This window comes from Felis catus, chromosome A3 (genome assembly GCF_018350175.1).
Source record: "Felis catus isolate Fca126 chromosome A3, F.catus_Fca126_mat1.0, whole genome shotgun sequence".
NCBI lineage: Eukaryota > Metazoa > Chordata > Mammalia > Carnivora > Felidae > Felis > Felis catus.
Window position 1 is genome coordinate 5448214 of NC_058370.1, and position 20862 is coordinate 5469075.

The 20862-nt window shown below is 57.8% G+C and overlaps 1 protein-coding gene across 2 annotated transcripts in view; it reads left to right on the plus strand.

Moving 5' to 3' along the window:
* The first annotated feature begins 13820 nt into the window (after nucleotides 1-13820).
* The window catches only part of PMEPA1 (prostate transmembrane protein, androgen induced 1), a 56140-nt gene continuing 49098 nt past the window's right edge, over nucleotides 13821-20862 (plus strand). Inside the window, exon 1 of one of the 2 annotated variants that reach the window (XM_023251075.2) lies at nucleotides 13821-14361. In XM_023251075.2, coding sequence (XP_023106843.1) covers nucleotides 14253-14361 — 109 coding nt within the window. In that variant the 5' untranslated portion in view covers nucleotides 13821-14252. The remainder of the gene's footprint in view (nucleotides 14362-20862) is intronic. The other variant, XM_023251074.2, reaches the window with a different exon arrangement.

Consider the following 20862-nt stretch of genomic DNA (forward strand, 5'->3'; position numbering starts at 1 on the left):
TCAGGAGGTCAGGGACCGCATCTGTGTGGCTCACAAGCAAATCAGCTGCGGCCCGAACACTGAACGAGCCAGTAGGACGAGGGAACGAAGAGTAAAATCCTGGTAGACGCTGTGGCCGCCCTGGCTCGCTTCTTGGAAGAAAACTTACAGAGTGTTTCCTCGATTCTAAGAAGCGATCAACACGCCATGGATTCAGTAACGTTTCCGGGAAAGGGAGCCCCGAACGAAACGTGTCTACCCACCGTCCCTGTTTCAGAAACCGAAGACCGTTAACTTCGGGGAACAGGAAGGTCCCGGGTTGAAGAGCGCGCCCCCCAAACTCAGGCCCGCCCATAACCTCAGGATGTGACGGTATTTGGAAATAGGGCCTTTCTCAGATGTCATTAGTTAAGATGAGGTCACACAGGATTTACGTGTGCATCCAAGGACTGGTGTCCTTATAAGGAGGCCAAGTGAGGACAGAGGTGGAGATCGGATGGGGCGTCTATAAGCCAAGGGACACCCAAGGATTTCTGGCCAACCCAGAAGCGGGAGAGAGGCCTGGGGCCCCAGAAGGACCCAGCCCTGCTGACGTCCCGATGCTGGACTTCTGGCCTCCGAAATCTCTCTGATTTTGAGCTGCCCCAGAGGTGAGAAGCAGACGTCTTGAGCTCGATTTTGCCAATTCTCCCCGCCCCGTTGCTCACGGTGGCTGCTGAGAGTAGGGCCGGCCATGCAGGCCAGACATCAGACAAAGAGAGTTCCAAACCTTCCACACGTCCTCACAACCTTGGCGGCTTGAGACAAGCCTTCCCTCACGGCTCTGGAGGCCAGGAGCCTGAGACCAGGACCCCAAGGCCCAAACCACAGTGTCGCCAGACCACCCTCCTTCCTGAGGCTCCGGGGGGGCACGGAGGGGGGCCCTCCAGCTTCTGTGGCTGTGATGCCTCCCTGGCTTGGCCCGAATCACTGCAGTCTCCACCCCTGGAGTCACAGGGCCTTCTCTGTGTCAGCTCTCCGTCTGCCTGTGTGACGGGGACACGTGTGGCTGCATCGGGCCTACCTGGACAACCCAGGTAACTTCCCGACTCAAGACCCCTAGCTGAATTACACCTTGCAAGCAGAGAACAAAACGCATGATTTCCAGACTGGCTTCCTCAATCACATGGCAATCCTGGACTCTCTCCAGCAACATTCTAGAACAGTCCCATGACAGGCCCTACCCCAGGGGCCCAGAAAGGGAAGGGGTGAGTCCTGGGAGCCAGCAAAGGTTCGTGCGGAATAAACGTCGCGTTCGCTTCCCATCAGGAGACACCCACCCCCCCACCCCCCGACCCCCCCCGCCCTCCCCACCCCCCCACCCCCCGTTGCAGGCCATGTCAGTGCCTTCAAGACGGGCATCATGACGGGCAAAGAAAGTCAACGAAAGGAGTGGGGAACCTGAGGCAAACTCAAGCCTGAGTCCTCTCCTAAAGGGGACCACACCTACCCAGCTCCCTCCTGCTATGGTGTGATCTTTTGATTTACCAGGAAAAGCCGGAAATGAAGATCTGTTAATGTGAAAAATCTTTTTTTTTTTCAACTTTATTTATTTTGAGAGAGAATGAGTTGGGAAAAGGCAGAGAGAGAAGGAGAGAGAGAATCCCAAGCAGGCTCCGCCTGTCAGTGTGGAGACCCATGTGGGGCTCGAATGCACCAACCCCTAGATCATGACCTGAGGTGAAAACAGGGTCAGACGCTTAACCGACTGAGCCACCCAGGCACCCCGAAACATCCTCATTATTAAATAAGCAACTCATGTTTTTAAATTTGCGGTGTTCTTCAGATCAGGCAAGACACAGCCAGTGGGGTCCATCAGAATCCTGCCCGCATCTGGGAAGGTCTTCTCTGGAGCAGTATGGGAAGGAGGCCCAACAACTGAGGCCCCGGGGACAAATGGACTCGGGTTGTGGGGCCTCAAGCCCATTAAAACCCCCAAGCCCCAGTTTCCTGATCTGTAAAATGGGGCGATGAGACACCTCAGGCTGTTGGAAGTTTATATGGAGACGCTCCAGGCAGAAAGCCCAGAGCACAGGGCCTCCCAGAGGGACGGGGCTGTAAGGGTTGCCCGTTACTATTGGACGCAACCTACAATCACTGTGTAAAATTCACCCAAACAACCATTCTGCCCCTTTTGCTCCCCTAAAATTTGTTTTTGAATAGATTGTGGGACTTCAAAAAGGTCAGACAGCTTCCTGTTCAAGGTGTGGAAATGCAAGGTCCGTGATACTCTCTTTGGGAGAAGAGATTAGTGACAGACCGGAGGCCCCTTCCGAGAGGGAATTGTCCAAGAGGAGGCCCCGGGACTCTGCCTGCCTTGGGTCTGTCCTGTTTAGGGTTTTCAGGGAGCACTCACGTGAAGCCCCATGCTTGTGAAATCTGAGAGTGACCCCAAGGGGGAGGAGGAAGGAGCTCTGGGCCGGTGGGTGAAGGTCCAGGGTCCGAGAAGGTCTCTCCAGTGGTCAGTAAGGGACAGAAAGCGTGAGTCTCGGCGCTGGGCTTCCTTGGGCCAGTTCCAGAGGTCAAGGGTGACCTGGGAAACATCAGGTGTTGTGGGGGGGGGAAACACCAGCAAGTCTCAAATGGCTGTGGATGGGGGTTTACAGTGGTATGACCCCCTCAGAACACTGCCTGGCGATGTCTGCCCAAGCCAAACCTCTGGCCCCATATTCCCACTCCTGCCAGTGAGCCCGTGAGTGCTCACGCAGAGACAAGCCCCAGGACGCCCATGACAGCCCCATCTGAAACAGCCAGCAGCTGGGAAAAAACACAATTAACAAGAGATTCAAGAAAATGGGCAGGAGGATGGCTAAATCCCGGGGTGTCATGAATGCTCCTGGGCAATGAAAAGACACAAACCATCGTTACACCAAGGAGGATGCGTCTCCCAGACTTCACAAAAGTCTGGGAAAAAGTCAGACTGCAAAAGTCAGACTGAAGAGAGCCCAGACTGTATGATCCTGTTGATGTGAACTTAAGGGACAGGCAAAGCAAACCCACAATGGAAGAAGCCAGAAGGGTGGTTATCTCTGCAACGGGGTGGGGTAGGTAGTAACAGGGAAGGAACAGGAGGGAACGTTCTAGAGCGAGAGACATGTTCTCTATCTCAGTCTGGGTGGTATACTTAGGTGTAAAAGTCATCCAGCTATATACAGTAAAGCCTCGGATTGCGAGTAACTTGTTCCACGAGTGTTCTGCAAGATGAGCAAACATGTTTTCATGTGTATTTATTTGAGAGAGAGGGAGACAGAGAGACAGAGCACGAGCAGGGGAGAGGCAGAGAGAGAGGGAGACCCAGAATCGGAAGCAGGCTCCGGGCTCCGAGCTGTCAGCACCGAGCCCGACGCGGGGCTCGAACTCACGAACCGTGAGATCATCACCTGAGCTGAAGTCACATGCTCAACCAACTAGTAGCACGTGAGGCTGAACGTCACATGATCACAACTGAGCCAATGGTTCCTCTCTAGGTCACCGGATAGGCTCCTCCTTAAAGCTGCACAAAAAGAGAAAGGTTCCGTTGAGCCAGCAGACGGCAGTGATTCCGTTAGTGATCGTTGAAAGCCGTCCTACACGACAACCCTCCTCTCTCCTGTCTCCCTGACACCAGCCACGAAGGCTTTCAAAGGGAAGGGCAGGTTAATTTATTTTTCTTCGTGTTTTGTATTTCCTTTATCATGTCGTATGTTACGGTACTGGGATCATTTTCATGTGACTATTTTCAGGTTGTGGAACTTCTCACCTGCGTTTCCGTTATTTCTCCTGGGGAACTTCGCCTTGATATATCAAGTGCTTTGGATTACAAGCGTGTTTCCAGAACGAATCGTGCTCGCAAACCGAGGCTTTACTACTTTGGGATTTACGCACTTGACTCCAGAGGGAGATGCTCTGTCACAATAACAAGCAAAAGGTAAAGCCGGGATAGAGGGGACAGCTACAGCAGGTGCAGGTCCATGAACCAGGACTCCCCAGGTGAGTGGCAGAGGTACAGACACCTGCAGGTGCCTTTGCTTGGGAACTCTCTTGCTCCGTCCTGCCCCAGGCTGACCCCACCCAGCCATGTGCGGTTCCGGAGGACTCGGCAGACCTGTGCACCACCAGTAGGAGCAGGGCCCCCTTCGGGGGGTGAGACCTGTGTCGGTCACATGGGACTCTGGCCTCAAAAGGAGCTCCGAGCTCTGTCGTTACCTGGACACGATAAATAACTTTTGAACGAGGGGCCCACATTTGTGGCTTGCTCTGGGCTGCACAAATTCTGTCGCAGGTCTTGAATGGGAAGCCGTGATGTTTAACAGCCTCCTCAATCCCTGAAGGACCGTTCTATGCAAAGAGAAACACGTTTCTGGTGCCAGGCACGTGATGTTATGAAAGTTCTCAGCAGGCCCATCTCAGTGGGACGTAAGGAAGAACTTGTGTGTGTGTGTGTGTGTGTGTGTGTGTGTGTGTGTGCGCGAATATTCAATTAGAGAAGACTTGCCATTTTGTAAATATTAAGTTAGATAAGACACGTAATTTTGTGAATATTCAGTTAGGTAATATGGGTAAGATCCCAGAACACCTTGCACATAATAGGGATCTACTCATCTACTCGTTATTAACTGTCATTTTTTTGAGAGAGAGAGAGAGTGAGCGAGCACACATGGAGGGGGGCAGTGAAGAAAGAGAGAGAGGGCGAGAGAGAATTCCAAGCAGCCTCCATGCTGTCAGCGTGGGACCCAACCCAGGGCTTGATCTCGTGAACTGTGAGATCACGACCCGAGGTGAAATCAAGAGTCAGACGCTTAACGACTGAGCCACCCAGGCGCCCCTTAACTGACATTCTTTATCACATAAACGGTTACCATCTATCAGATTCAACCACGGTGCTAAGAATTGGTCTTTGAAATAATTATTCAACAAGTACATATGGAACATAAATCCTCCACGAGCACAGGGTACCTGCCCAGTCACCTCTTCCCCTGTGGAGCTCACGTCCTTGCAGGGGAGACAGAGTAGGAGCTATGATGGAGCAGGGCAGGGGGGAAGTAAGGTGAAGCCGCCTTGCTTCGTGGTTCCGCGGAGAGAAGCGTGGGACTCAACAGCGTGCCTCTCATGGGTTCTAGCCTACGCCATCGGCCTGGCACTGAGTAGATGCTCAGTAAACGTCTGTCGCATGGATGCATGCCACTGCACCTGCTCAACATCCTACAAGGTACCTGCCGACACAGCAGGCGCGGGGCGAGGCTGAGGACCCGGGTCTGGGGGGCCCAGGAGGCGTGGACGATGGCACGGGCGCTCACTCCTGGGGGCACAAGACCCGAGTCCCTGGGCCCCGCCCTCCGCCCACCAGCCCCGCCCTCCGCCCACCACGTGGATTTAAAACCCACGCGGCAGCCCGGCTCCTGCCCCTCCTCCACCATTGGGCGAGGCCGCCCGCACTCGTGTCCAATCGGATAACAGCTCCCGGAATCCGAACTTCGGATTGGCCCGTCCGCTGTGTCACTTTGGGCTGCCCCAGCCGCCAACCTTGTCTGGCGCCCGCCCCCTCGCGTCTTGACTCGGAGTTAAAGGAGCCGCGGGCGGAAGACGCGCGTGTTCCTTCCGAGGCGCTTTGAGGCAGCCCTGAAGAACTTTTTTTGTCTTTTAAATTAACGTTCGTTGTAGAAAGTACAGCAAACGGTGTAAGAATAATGTAAATTTCATTGAATCCATTCCCCAAAGCTAACCACTAACATTTTGGCGTGTAGCATTCCAGTCTTTTCCCTAAGAGCCTAATTTTATTTGTGTAAAATTGCGATCCAGTTCTGCAGCCTATTTTTAAATTTATTTTATAAAACACGTTTCAAATCACCATCAAATAATCTCCGAAAACATTGTTTTTAACTAATGCTTTTTCTTTGACCTTCTTTACCTTCTTTCACTAATCCCCCCCCCCTTTTTTTTTCTTAATTTAGTTGCTTGTGTTATGAACAATGAAGCTGGCAGCAATATTCTTGTCCTTAATAATCAGTTCTCCGATGATTTCTTTAAAACATGTTGTTAACTTGGAACTACGGGCTGACGATACCCGTATCTTCAGGACCTAATACACGTCGCAAAAGTGTTTTGCATTCATGCATTCTGTGGATGTGTGTTATATGTGCCAACTGCTGCTAGGATAACACCGCACAGGTTGAGACAGGGGTACCCCACGCCCCTCTCGAACGTGCGGTATCATTTATTTCATCACCTTTGGAGCCAGCTCCTGGACGCATGTTCCCAAGCCCCTCTATGAGCACAGGGCTCCTTGTGCAGACAGGAGCGACCATATCTCCAACTCTAGGTGGGGGGAGGGGGCTGCTCCAGGGTGTTTTCTGGGGGCCACTCCTGTGTGGGGACAGCCGGGGCCACACTATGCCCCATTCCCCTGGATTCCAACGGTGCTTGTCCTAGAGGCCCCGGGGACATCTGAGCATCTGTTCACAGAAACAGACACTGAGGACACACAGGGCACCGTCCAGCTGGGGTGAGGGACACTGAATAAAGCAACTACAAGTCATGAGAAATGTCGCTGGGGGTAACTTCTCCAAAGGGAAGAAGGGGATTCTGGGGCTCCTTTATATTTCATAGGAGACTGGAAATTCCCGGAGCATGGAGCACGCGATGATAATACACTTCTCAACAGCTTATTCCTGCCCATGTCCCATGCCAAGTGCCTTCCTGTCTGTTTCCCATCTAATCTCCCCAACAGCTCTCTGAGTAAGGACCTTTGTGATCTCCATTTTAGTTATTTATTTATGTATTTATTTATTCATTTGCATGTTTATTTTTTTTAATGTTTATTTATTTTTGAGAGCGAGAGAGACAGAGTGCGAGTGGGGGAGGGGCAGAGAGAGAGGGAGACACAGAATCCCAAGCAGGCTCCAGGCTCCGAGCTGTCAGCACCGAGCCCGATGCGGGGCTCGAACCCACAAACGGTGAAATCATAACCCGAGCCGAAGTCGGATGCTTAACCGACTGAGCCCCCCAGGCGCCCCTGTTTATTTTACTTTTGAGAGAGACAAAGAGAGAGAGAACCCACAGGGGAGGGGCGGAGAGAGAGGGGGGACAGTGGATCCAAAGCAGGCTCCACCCACACTGACAGCAGAGAGCCCGATGTGGGGCTCGAACCCACGAACCGTGAGATCACGACCTAAAATCGGACGCTCCACTGACTGAGCCACCCGGGTGGCCCGGTGGTCTCCATTTTAAGGAGGCGGTAACTGAGGCCCGGGGTCAGTAATGAACTTTCCCGATCGAGATCACGACAGTAGAAGTGGAAGGGTGCACTTGTCCGGCCTCAGTTTGGGGCCTGCAGAATTCAATGTTTGGGGACTGGATCAAAGAGTAAGCGAGCTTCCCCAGAGGGCAACCTCTGTGATGACAGGGCCCAGCCTGTCCGGTCACCATGGGCTCCCGGGGCCTGGTGCCAGTCTGTGTGAAGCAGGTGCGAGGCCAGTCGTCCGCCCAGCCGCCAGCCAGGCACTCAGCCCTCCCTCCCTCCCTGTGACTAGCCTGGCGGCAGCCGCGCATCCAGCCCCCTTCCATCGCCCCCTCAAAACCAGCGGCAGAGTGCGGCAGCCCAGCCTGGCCCCGAATGCCTTTTATGCCACCAAGAATCACTGTTTTACATTATTAATCACTCCTGACAACAGCAGAATTTATCCTTCACGAGCACAGAGACACAGAACACTTCTTCTCGGGTGTGTCTGGCCAGTAAAAACGGCTGGAACGACGCACAGTCCTTTCTGGAAGCGCATTTCCGACGCGAGCTGAATACGTCTGAACGCGTTGAATCTCCTCTCAGCCTGAGAGAGAAAGGTCTGCATATTAAGTTATGGACGGTACCCAGAGACCCTGGACCTGAGCCTGGAACCGGAGCAGGATCCGGGCTCCCCTAGGCATTTTAGCTCCCGGCAGCTTGACTTGGCCAAGTCTGGTCCTGGCCCGGGCCTCAGTTTACCCATCTGCCACAAGACAGGATTTGGCTCTAACGTTTCCTTCTGTCCTTCCCTTCTGCCCACCCTTCTTCTCCCTGCCTTGGTCCCAAAGCCCTGTCTTCTCGGTACGACCCAGTTCTCCTAGAACCTGGAAATACGAAAGTGGATGGGAGAAAAGAGACGTCTGCCCTGGTGGGGGGTGCTTCTACGGCCAGTTCAGCCAGCCTTCTTCGGCTTGCTGCCGGAGAGCTCAACCACGTGACATGGGTCCCAGAGCTAAGCTCCTGCATCAACACCTAAGCACGCACGACACCACCAACAAAACACACAGCCCGCGCGCACCTGCCCTCCCCCCAGCACGGGTATGTGCCACACGCACGAACCCACAACCCACAGCACACGGTCTACCCCGCCCCACCCCCAGTGCATCCTTAGGGCTGGGACTTCTGGTTCCAGGCAAGGAGTTGTTCCCCTTGGCGGGCGCTGGCCCAGGCTTCTGGCTTCCGGATACTTAGCCAGAGGCTTGTCCAGGACGGGCATCCATCCACCTGAGAGGTGCAGGTGTGGGGGGGTGCGAGCGAGCGGGGAAGAGACAGGTGTCGGCAGGTAAGTGACAGAGGCAGCCCCCAGGGCGACTTGCGGGTTGCGATGTGTGGGTGCCACTTACCCCACCGAGACTTGCCAAGTGCCCGCTGCCTGCCAGACCCCCGTCACTCACCCGCCAGGGGTGTAGACCGAACTGGCTCTCCAGAATCGTCATGTGGAGACAGGCCATGAATGCGCCACCACATGGGGCCGCTGCCGCTGGTCCCTGGGCTGAGGACCTGACACGCACACCACCCCTCACTGTGAAATTCTGGGTCCACCCCCCACTGAGGGGTGGGGGGGGCAGGCTCAGCGAGGGGAGGCCGCCTGCCAAGGCCACCCATGCCGGGTTCCTGGCAGCAGGTGTCCCTCTGAGTTTGGTCTTCCCCTCCCCCACCTCCGCTAACTCCTGCCCCCTGCTCCCCGCAAAAGTCAGCTGCTCCTCGGCTTCCGAGGGCAGGGGGAGCCCAGGGGAGCCTCCAGGAAGCCCAGGGAAGAGCCCAAAGCCCATTGGTGAAGGCCGCGTGGCCCCAGGCAGAGGTGGGAACGGGGCTCAGGCTGGAGGAGAGGAGCAGAAAGCCTCTTCTGCTGAGGCTTAGACTTGGGCTCCGGGCCCCAAGGAGCTGTATCCACACCCTGCCCGGCCTCACCTGTGGGTGCCCACCCACGCCTCGGTGCCCCCATCTGTCAAATGGAAATAATAATATTAGCTCGGACCTCCTGGGGCTGTTGTAGGGACCCAGTGAACTCACTGTGGATCCCCACGCGTATTTGTGGCGTGGCGACAAAGTGTCTAGAGTAGGGCCCGGTTCCCGGCTGTGTCCAAAAAACATGAGCCCTGATTAGTGTTTGGAAACAAAACACTGGGCTGGACCCGAGGAGGCTGGGATCTGCCTTGTCCCCACTGCCCACAGCCAGAGCAGACTCAGCAGGGCACTTTGCACAATGCCCAGGGGACACAGGACACGGCCAGCCACCCTCGGCCCCACCAAAACCCATGCAGCCTTCTCCCGGGCTTCCCGACTGGCTGCCAGGTCAGGCCTGGCCCCCAAGCGGCAGGGCCCCCTGGTTCCAAAATTATTCATTATTAAGAACTTCAAGACGGTGACAGGAGAGAGTTAACCTAAGCTTGGGGCCCTTCTGTGAGAGGACCCACCACCCCCCCCCCGCCCCCCCACCACCGGTACCTACACGGGTCACACTTGTGAAGCTGGCCACGGGCCCAAGCCCAGCCAGCAGGGATGTGCCTCTAGCAGGAAGGCCTCCTTACTGGCGTGGACAGGACCTTTTCTCTCTAAAGAGCCCCTCTGGTGGTTCCAAAGCCACACTCAGGGCGGACCGCAGCACTGTCAGGCCCGTCCTGCCGGTCACCCGAGGACATACACCCATTTCACAATCCTACGCCCCGTAACCGGGCTGGGCACTGGCTGCTCCTGGCCTGGGACTCCCGTCTCGCTGTCCCACCTGCCCAGAGAGGCCACTTCTTGGGCTCCAGCCGCATCCAGACCAAGGCCCTTTATACTCTTTCCAGCTTTGCAGTCAGTGCCTCTCTGAAACCAACACCCGGACTTCTGTGTTTCTCCATTTGTCGTCTGTTTCGCCTGCAAGAAAAGGAACCCCAGGAGGGAAAGGGTTTGTTTGTACCTGGCTCTAGGAAGAGTCCCAGTAACTGTGAATTGAATGAAATGCCACCTCCTCAGGGTGGGCTTCCCTGACCACCACCCTGGCCTCTAACTCATCATCACCATACCTGAAGGGACCTAGTTTAACTATGAATTTGTCTGTGAGTCTGTAGCCTCTCCAGTCCTATCCCATGTGACCCCCCCATGTCGCATGAGGGTGGAGATTTTTTTTTTTTTGAAGTTTATTTATTTTGAGAGGCGGGGGTAGGGGGATGGGGGGGTGTGTGGAGAGACAGACGGAGAGGGGGAGAGAGAGAGAGGATCCCAAGCGGGCTCTGCCCTGTCAGCACAGAGCCTGATGCAGGGCCCAATCTCACAAACCCAGAGATCACATCTGAGAGGAAAACCAAGAATCAGACGCTTAACTGACTGAGCCACCCCAGCGCCCCGAGGGTGGGGATTTTGTTTTGTTTCTTGCCCTGTGTCTGGTACCCAGCAAAGAGCCTGGCACTAAATTGGAACGCAATATTTGTTGAATGAATGAAGGAAGTTTTTTCCCCTGATTTATGGCCTCCCTCCCACAGACTCTAGTCCAGCAGATTTGGTCCACCCTCTAGCACCCACACTCCCCGTAGGGTGAGTGCTCCCACGCTGCACCATTCACACCTTGGCCCTGCAGCGTGACCCTGGACAGAATCCGTGAGCTTTGAACTCTTCTTCCTGTGCCTGGTCTGGCAGTGGGCACTGTCCTCCTCCTCACCGAATTCCCAGGGCCACAGTGCCGGGCACACACAGGGCAACCAGATTTAGCAAATAAAAACACAGGACGTCCGGTCAAATTTGAATTTCAGATAAGCAAGAAATGAATTTGTAGCATAAGTATATCCCAAATATTGAACAGGATATACTTATACTAAATGTTATTTGTGGTTTATCGGAAATTCACATTTATCTGGCAGCCCCAGGCACACACAAAGCTTCCCATGCATGTGGCTTCTCAAGTTTATGCTTCTTCCAAAGCAATTCTGTCCTTTCCTAATACCCACCTTAGCCGAGGACCCATCATGGGGTGAAGTCTTCCCAATTGACAATCCTCTCCTCTGTAAACAGGAAGACCCTAACCCTAACCCTAACCCTAACCCTGACCCTGGACCTTAACCCTAACCCTATCATCCCGGACAACGACATCATTCAAGATGCCATTTTGCAGAGGAGGAAACTGAGGCAGCAGTGGTGAAGGTACTTGCCAAGGTCACGTGTCCCACTCAACTCTGGAGATGGCGGTTGCGACCACTGTGCCCGACGCCCCACTTTTGGAACCAGGGCACTAAACAGTCCCTCCCAGGTGCCACCATTAGAACAGCGATGTCACACTGTAGGCGCTCAATAAATGTGGCCACTGCCGTCGTCCCAGGAAGATCAACCAGAGGTCAACCTTGTGGGTAAGTTGTCGCTGTTGTTTTTTAATGAATTGAATTCACTGGTTATTTTTTGCCTGCTGGTGGTTCAGCCTCAATTGTGTAAATACTGCTTCATTTCCAAGACAATCAGAGCGCCCTGATTTCTCACTGCCAGACAGCCCAGAGCCTCTGCAAGAGACTTAGAGGACAGGGTGGTTCCCGGTGTCCTGAATCCCCAGCACCAGGGGCTGGAGCTCCTGAGAGTTTGTGGATAGAGTGAAAGAAGGAATAGGTGAAAGGGGAGGCTATGACAGTGGTCTTTTTTGGCCCAGGAGATGGGTGGGACCCATGGTTATCCCCAAGCCCAGCCTCCATTTTTAGGGTCCCCCAAGCAATGATCAGGACCCTCCAGCTTTTCCTCCAAGCTGCAGAAGCCAAATTATAACAATGGGGCACCTGGGTGCCTCAGTTGGTTGAGCACCCGACTTCGGCCCAGGTCGTGATCTCACGGTTCGTGGGTTCAAGCCCCACGTCAGGCTCTGTGCTAATGGTTAAAAAAAAAAAGTCCAATGAAAACAAAGAAGACGAATTGGAGGAAGACGTCCCCCGACCCCAGATCTGCTGGCGAAGTCCATCCTTCCTCAAGGTCGGGGCTGAGACTGTCCAGCCCATTGCCGGGGCGCCCGCCATACAGGCCCTGAGCGCTGCCCACCTCCCGGTCCCCAGGGTTGGGCACAGCTCCGAGAGTCAGCTTCTCTTCCCAAATGATGGTCGGTGCCTTTGAAACTCCCTCTGTGCTGGACACCCTTGGACTCCTCCATAAACCCCGAAACCCCCAATCACCCCTGAGCTGGGGTCTTCCAGAAAGTTTTCTGCCTGCCCTCTTAAGAGAACAAGAGACATCACTATGACCAGCTGCCGGGAGAGATGTCACCCACTCCCGGGGCTGGCTTTCTGAAAGTTCTGCAAGTCTCTGGGCGGGTTACCATCTATTAAAAGGAAATAATAATTTTTAAACACCCCTCCTACCCTCGCCCAATACAAAAGGAGCCTCTGCTCATAACTAAACTCCAGCAATTGAAGGGATACGTGGAAAGGTAAAGAAGGAGAAAAATATGGGGGGGGGGGTGCAGCTACCCCAGGGACCTGGCTCGTGTGAGAGACTTGTGTCCTCCTTCGTATAGCCCTAAGCAACCAACTCCCCAGGCCAGGCCAGTTCCCACGTCTGGAAAATGGGGATAAACATTTCTGCCCGGGGGAATAGGTATCAGGTTGAGTTAATATTTGGTAAGTTTCTGGCACAAGGTAGGCGCTTCACAAGTGCATGTAAACCAGAGACTTAGGCAGAGGTCTAGGAGAGGGCACACCAAATTGTGGAGAGTTTGGAGATGTGCCAGGGAGGGGGCCTCTGACGTAATATTTTAATATCTTTTTCACCAGGAGAATGTGTTCTTGTAGCACTCGGGTAATTAAAACTTAATGAAATAAAAGTACACCCCCGCACTTCCTCGCCCACCTTTGAACTCCGGAGGCCCCCCCCCCCCCCCCCCCCCAGCCAGCGGCCCCTCGGGCAGCAGACAATGGGAGTGGATTCGCCCCGGGCCCTGCGGGCTGGGACATTACACAAGTCCCCGACACGTATTTACATGACAAGGGCTCCCGGGCGTTTCTCCGGGCTGTCCGGGGCGTGTCTAAGCGAATTCCAGTCTTACCCAGTCGACCTCCTTGGGGTCGGGTTAAAGTGCGCAGGGGGCGCAGGGGGCGCAGGGGGCTAGAGGCCCCGTGAGGCCGCAGACCTGGAGGCGGGGAGTTTCCTGCTAATCAGGTAGGGAGCCATCGGGAGGACTCCCCCCATCTTCTCCAATCCTCCTACCCGGAGTCTCAGGGACCTCTTTGTGGCGGCGGGGGGTGGGGGGCAGGCTTCCCCCCAAACCCGGGTCAAGAACCCCGGGGGCCCAGAACGCAGCCGCAACGGGGCGGGGCGGGGCGGGGGGGGGGGTGAGCCCGGGACGGAGTGTGTGCCGGGCGGGTGTTCCAAACTGACCCCAGTAGGGGCGGGGACGCTACGCCCCTCCTCCGCCCCGCCGGTCCCGGGTCTACGCGGGCCGCCTGGCTCTGGCCCTTTAAGAGCCCGCCCCCTTCCCTGTCACCCCGCCCCGCGGCCCGGGGAGGGGGGTGCGGGGGAACCTCGGCGGGGATTGGCGCAGCGCGCGCCCCCTCCCCGGCCCCCGCGCGGTGGGAACCGGCAGCCCCGTCTAGCGCTGACGTCAGACCGTCTGCCTGCCTCCGACCGCGGTCTCGGAGCGAAACCCGATCTCCTTGGACTTGAATGAGGAGGAGGCGGCGGCGGCGGCGGCGGAGGCGCTCGGCTGCGGGAAGCCAGCAGCGGAGGCTCAGCCCAGGCGGCAGCGCGCGCCCCGGCTGCCGGCCCATTTCCCGGACGCCACCCGCGGGCACTGCCGACGCCCCCGGGGCTGCCGAGGGGCGGCCGGGGGGCACAGAGGAGCGCGGCCCCGCGCACTGAGTCCCGCGGCGCCCCGGGAACTTGGCGGCGCCCCGAGCCCGGCGAGCCGGGGTGCGCCTTCCCCGCCGCGCGCCTCCTGCATGCGGGGCCCGAGCGCCGGGCGCCGGCCGGAACCCCCCCCGGCCGCCCCCGTGCCCCCTGCGCCCCGCGCCGCGCCGCCGCGCCGTCCATGCACCGCTTGATGGGGGTCAACAGCACCGCCGCCCTCGCCGCCGGGCAGCCCAATGTCTCCTGCACGTGCAACTGCAAACGCTCTTTGTTCCAGAGCATGGAGATCAGTGAGTGACCCCGCGCCCCCCTCCCTTGGGGCCCCGTCGGGCGCGGACCCCGAGTCCCCGCGCAGCTGCGGGCGGGGGCCCGGGCCGTGCGCGCCCCCTCGGGCCGTGCGCCCTGCGCCCCGGGCGCGCCCTCCTGGCTCGCGGCAGCTGGCGGCCGGCCCGGCTTTGTCCCGCGGCGCGGCGAGCCTGGCACGGCCCCCGCTGCCCGCGCCCCGCCCGCTGGGACTCGGACCCGGGGTCGAGCGGCGCGGAGGGCGGCGGGGCGCCCGGCGCGGGAGGGCTGGGGCGGTCGGATCCGCGAAGTTTCCATTTTATTTCCCTCAGGGGCAGTCTCGATGGAGCAATGAGGCCGGCTCTTTATCAACTTTGGCCGGGGGAAGGGGGGGGTGGCGGGCGTGTGAGACACTGTCTGGCCTGCGGGGTGTCTGGGGCCCCGGGTGTGTGTCTGGAGTGTGCGCGGCGCTCACGTCTCGGTCTGTGTGAGCGGGTCTCCTTGCGTCTGTGGAGTGTGCGTGTCTGTGTGTCTGTGTCTGGCGCGTCTCCGTGTCTGTGTGTCTGCGTTGCGGTCTGTCCCGGGAATATGAAGTCTTCCTGTGGCTCCGCCTGCGTCCGGCTCTGGGTGCGTCTTTTGAGTGCGTGCATCTGTCCGGGGGCTCGGGGGACCATTTGTGCCCAGGTGTCTGAATCCAGGGCTCGGCGCTGGTGGGTCTGGCCGAAGGTGGATCTGGAGTGTGTGTCTCATTGTGTGAGTGTCTGTGTCCCCGACGCACCTATAAATAGCCTCTGTCTGGACAGCTTGGCTCAGCCTGGCTGGGACCGTGGTTACAAATGAGTCAAAGTTTGGGGCTGTCTGTGTTTGGGACTGCCTTGCCCTGGAAGGAGGACGGAGACGAGGGTGGGGAGGGGGTGTTTGAAGATTGGTACCAGCTCGCCCCACACGTCCAGAAGTTCAGACAAATAAGCCTCAGATTGCCCGTGCGTAGCCCACTCAGGTGGGGGTCGGGCTGGGTGGGGAATGGACCGCCACTCCCTGGGGTCTGCCTTCTAACCGGTACCCCGTCCCCCAGCCCATCCTCTGGGGGGGACCTCTTGCCCCTCCGGGCTTCCCGTGTCTCCGCCCTCGCCTCTCAGCACCCCAGGCAAAGGGAGCACACTGCGCTTCTCAGCAAGGGCCAGCCTCCTTCCAGCTGGGACCTGGAGAGGCAGACACCACTGAGCAGGGCAGTCACCGGGTGACTCATAAGCCAGTTTCCGCAGGCGGCTGCCACAGTTGTGGCCCCTGAGCCTGTACAGTGAGGCACAAGAGGTAAAAATAGCCCGTGACCGGCCCTGCTGGGGTAAGCTGGCCAGTTGTGGCGGTGGGTCCTGCCACCCGTGACTCCCCCACCCTCCCTCCAGTCCAGGAATTGAAAGCCTTGTCGCCCCCGCAAGGTGCCCCAACCCCCCCCCCCAGGTGCCCCCGACGCGCCAGGCCAGCGAGGGGCCTGGAGAACCTGCCAGAGCCAGCGTTTGCGGAACTGAGTTGCATTAAACCAGATTGTTTCCCAAAGGCCCTTTGTGAACTCAGGAGGCTAATGAAATGCACGGGGATATTATTAAAATATGTTCGCACATGTTTGGAGAGAGCCTCGCCAGTGCTGAATGGATTGCTGCTTAAGTACCCTCAGTGCCTCATTGCTCCCTGTCTTCTGGAGAGCCGCCTCAGTGGACTCCCCACGGGGGGGGGGGGGGGTCCGCGCTGTTGTGTCTAACTTATCATTATGAGGACTGGGCACAGGCGTTTCGCTCTTGTCCTTTGTGTGGAGGACTTCTGAAAACATGCCTTCTTACTCCTGCCCCTTCTTGGGCTGTTCAGCCCTGATGATATTTTGGCTGACACCGAGGTGGTGTTCCGTCCCATCGCCTTCGACCTGTGCGCTTCCCACCGTGGGGCTTCTGAACGGGACCCTCGAGGGGAGCCCCTGGAACCCTGGCCTGCTCCAGCTGGCCCCAGGATGGGACATGAGTCACCGTGTTCAGTGTGTCTTTTACACACGGCCCCCTACTTACTGGAAGAAAGCCCAGGGCAGGAAAGGAAGTGATCTTTAAAATGCACGTATAATATAACAGTTTGTTGGAAGTGCTAATCAGATCTCCCCCCCCCCCCCAAAGGGTCTCGGGAGGAAGCTTTCAAGGCCTGGAGGTTCTTCATACAAGAAGATGGGGAGGAAAAATTGAAAGGTGGAAGGAAGGCCACATTTCACAGGACAGGAGTTCAAGACGGTTTGCAAGTAGGACGTTAAAGATGCATTTGGAGCTGGGCTGCACAGGGGCGTCCGGTGACTTCTTTGTAGAGGAGAGGAAATTGTTCTTGGTAGCTTCCTCAAGCCACTCGACTTTCTTCATCTGAAAAATGAGATCCTGATGGTTGAAATTTGACATTCCACCATGTTTTAAGATGGGGCCTCTGCCTTCCAAAGCCTGGCTGGAGGCTTCAGGGTCAGCACTGGCTCCCCTCCCCTCTGATAGTGCTGGGTCGCTGCTGTGGGGGTCTGTTGCCCTAGATTTCAGAGCTGGGTGGAGCGTTGGCCAGCTCGGGCTTTATAGATGAGGGAAGGTGGCAGTGAAAAAGCTTTGCCCCGGGCCCCCAAGCCACGCCAGACCCAGACCCCGGAAGCACACACACCGTCTTCGGAACTTGGAACTTGGGCCCCACGGTGGGTCTACCTTGAACTTGGGGGCTGGAAGAAATCAGTAGCATCCCCGTTGCACCTGGGAGGGTGGGAACCGGGCTGTGTCTGGGGAAGCCAGGTCTCTGGGATGGTCTCGACTTTCATAAGATACTGCCACCATACTCCGGGGTCCCCCATCCACCCTGAGAGTCAGGAGGTGAGGGGTGCTTTCTGATGGGAATGCGCTCTTCCCAAGACACCCCACAGAAGAATACGCTATTCTTTAAAAAAAAAAAAAAAAAGCCAGGGGTCTTGGGGTTAAAAACAGCCAGCTCAGGTGACAGCCCCCAGAGCCGACAGTAGGGAGTTGGCCGGGCGACTTTGCAGGAAAGGATTCCTCGCTGCACGTGTGTTTCGTGACATTCTTGTTGGCCTCTTGACAGGTCTGTGTCTCGTAGAAATTAGCCCCTGCGTTTCTCTTCCAGCTTCTGCTGCGGCTTTTGGGGGGCAGACGGATGCCTGGACAGACTGACTTGTGCCATGCAGCTCTTGGTGCCTGGACAGCGTGTCTGGAGGGCCCTGCCCCGGACCCACCCTGGACCCCTGCCAGTCACTCTGGTGGCAGCTTTGTTCCCTAACACCACCAACGTCACTCAACCTCTGGTTCCTCTTCTGCAGCCAGTTCCAAACAGATATCCCCCAGACTGGAGACTTGGAGAGAGTCGCCGGCCAGGAGAAAGCCACCGGCCACCTGGTGTAGTGATGTCTCAGATCCAGGGTATCTCACTCCGGGCACTAGGACTGCCTTGAGGTGGGGGAGGGGGAGGGTGCGTTGTGTGCTGGGTATCCAGCAGCACCCTTGGCCTCTGCCCACTAGATGCCCATTGGAGTAGGATTCTGCCCCCCCCCCCCGCGTCAAGTTGTAGCACCCCAACAAGTCTCCAGGCTTCACCAGATGTCCCCTGGGGTGGCAGGGCAGGGGGGCACATTGCCCTAGCTGAGCGCCTGCCATTTGAATCAATTATTAGTTTCTCCGAGGGGCTTGGCGGGGGGGGGGAGAGTAGACGTGAGTTGCCAGAAACTGAACCTCGGTCTCGTTCGGCGAGCGGCCCCTGGGGAGGCCGATGGTCTTGCTCGGAGTTGGCGCCCACCAGTGATTCCCTTGGCCTTTACTGAGTGCCTGTTGTGTGCCGCGCACTTGGGATGGGGGCTCCGCTGGAGTTCCCGGTTTTCGTCTCGGATTTGCGTTCTTTAGGAGGAGAGACTCTGGCATCGTGCGAGCTTGGATTTCCGGACTCGGTTCCGCCTGTGGCCGCCTTCGTGCCGGCTACCCCGCGGGCCCCCTCAGCAGGGACTTTTACCCCACGTGTTTTCTGACCGTCCCGGGTTTAGGCTGAGGTGCACAGGGGTTGAGTTGAGACCGGATGTCAGGGCAGACGGTTGGCCGCGGCTCCCCGGAGCTCTGGGGCAAGCCAGCCATGCCAGCCAGTGTGACCCCAGGTCAGGGGCGGGCTTCGTGTCCGTGAAGGCACAGAGTAAGTCATTGCTCCGGGATGCATGCACGCAGACCCGCACGCACGTGTCCGTGCATATCTAGTGCACCCACGGCCTTGGGCATGCACACACACATGCACACACGCGTGCACACACAGGCCCAGCCGCGACCACTCTCCGCCTTCCTCGCCGGCCTCTCTCTGGGTTGGGAATGGTTTCCCCTTCTGGGCATGTAAGGAAAACAAGGGCAAGCGTGCTCGCGTGCATAGCGTGCCCTCTGAGTTGTGCAAATTTATGCTCTCTGCCTTGGAGAGAGAAGGGGAGCGGATGGGTGTGTGCAGCTGCCCAGGAGAGGAGGCTGTTGGGGAGGATGGGGCAGCGGCAGCTTTTTTAGGACATCAGGGGGTGCTCAGCCTGGACACCTGCTGTCTCCGTGTCCCCGCCCAGGGCCAGGCCGCGTCTGGTTCCGGTTTGGTGAGTTGTTACAATGGAAGAAAGTCTCCTAGAGGAGGTGCCTCGCGGTGGGGTCCGCAGCAGAGGGTCCGCGTGGCCTTTCTCCTCATCGGACTTTGTCATCCAGAGACTGAGCTCGCGGGCAACTCGGGGTCTGGGGTCCTGCGTGGAGACAAGGAAGGCTTTCACAGGGAACTTGGGAGGCTCTCCTCCTGCCGGCCGTGGACGCGCCGAGGAGGCCATCGAAGCCGAGGGCCTGTTTTGTGCTTTCTGAAAGGTGTCGTGTGCACACGTGCATGCACGTGTGTGTGCGTGCGCGTGCCAGGGCACGCTTAGGGGCACGTGTGGGGGCCCCGTGGGCCGGCATGCCCGCTCCTCTCGGTGCCTGGCAGCAGTGAGGATGGCCCCATGCTGTGCCGGGGGCTTCCCCAGGCTGGTGAAGAGCCTGGGGGGCTGGGAAACCTAGGTTTCTCTGGCGGGGAGGGGCCTGCAGAGCCCTGGGGGTGTGAGTCCTGCCCAGGGGGCAGCCCCGCCTTTCCGTTTCGGGGAAACAGACGGCTGGAATTTGATGTAAAACGCCTGACAGTTCTTTTTTTCTCTCACCTCGAGGGCCCCACCGAGCCTGCTCACAGGCCCGATCTCCCCCCGGGGTGCCGTGGGGCTGAGGGTGCGACGGGGGCCAGAGGGACGGGCCTCACTCAGCGCTGCTCCAGAACCGACTGGCCGTGCCTTGGCCCGTCTGGAACGCGGGAAGAACAACGGGTCCTGCGTGCTGGGGCGTTGTGACGCCTGCGAGGTTACCGTCGGGGAGTGGGGTCCGGTGTCTGCACGGCTCGCTGTTCATGCGGGTTGGCGGTAACTGAGGGGGGTCAGTCTTCAGCTGCCCACTCTGCTCTGTCCCCTGGCGGTCACTGCCTGATGAGGAGGCCTTCTCCCTCCTGGGGGCTGGGGTGCTGGCAGTCGCTGGGATGTTGGAGTCAACGGGCGTGGGGGGGGGGGGCGTGACCCTGAAGGTGGAGGTGCTTGAATGTGTCACTTTGCTTGTCCCTGCCAGGCCCACCGCAGAGCTGGCTGGGAGACCCCCAGCAGACCTGCGCCCCCATAAGGAAGCCCCCCACCGTCTCCTAGGGACCCCTGTGGGTTCCTGAGATCTAATGGCAGCTTCGGAAGGGGGAGGGGCTGCGTGGGGCCGTGAGGTCAACAGCACCGTGACATCTAGATGCCCCACCAGGTCCAGTGCTCTTTTTCTTTTTGAAAATTAACCAGTTTTTAACAAGTGAGGGTAGACAGGCCGTGAGCCATCAAAATAGGAGCCTGAGATCCCCCCCACCCCCCCGCGGCAGGTGGGGTGCGGTGGGGACACGTCTTCTGCTTGACTTCTCCCAGCAAGTACACGTGACCTGTGTCTTCACCGCTGCCCTGCCCCCTCCCAGGTGAGCGGCGCCCCTCCGTGAAGTCGTGACAGCCAGTCTCCCTTTCCCTTCGGGTGACACCGCAGACGTCTCTGGGTCTCGTCAGGGCCTTGTCAGGTGCCGGTGGAAATGTCTGTCACCAAGCGGAGAAGAGTCCCAGAAGGACTTGCTATCGAGAGCGGGGCCTTCAGTGGCCCCCGGACGGGCCCGGGAAGGGGTGGGGCGTCCCCAGGCTTTGCGAGAGAGCCACAGAACGGCCGTACCTTCTGTCTCCAGGGTGACTATTGGCTTTTTGCTTGCACTCCGTCTCTTAGTTGTATGTGGGGCACTTCTCATGTGCCGGGTGCTAGTGACACATGTTTCTCCGTCTTAGAAACAGCTCCGTGAGCGAGCCATTGCTGTCCCCACTTTTGCAGCTTCGAAAATGGGTTCAGAGAGGGTAAGGCACTTGCCACAGGTCCCAGAGCCAGGAACTGATGCTCTGGTGATTC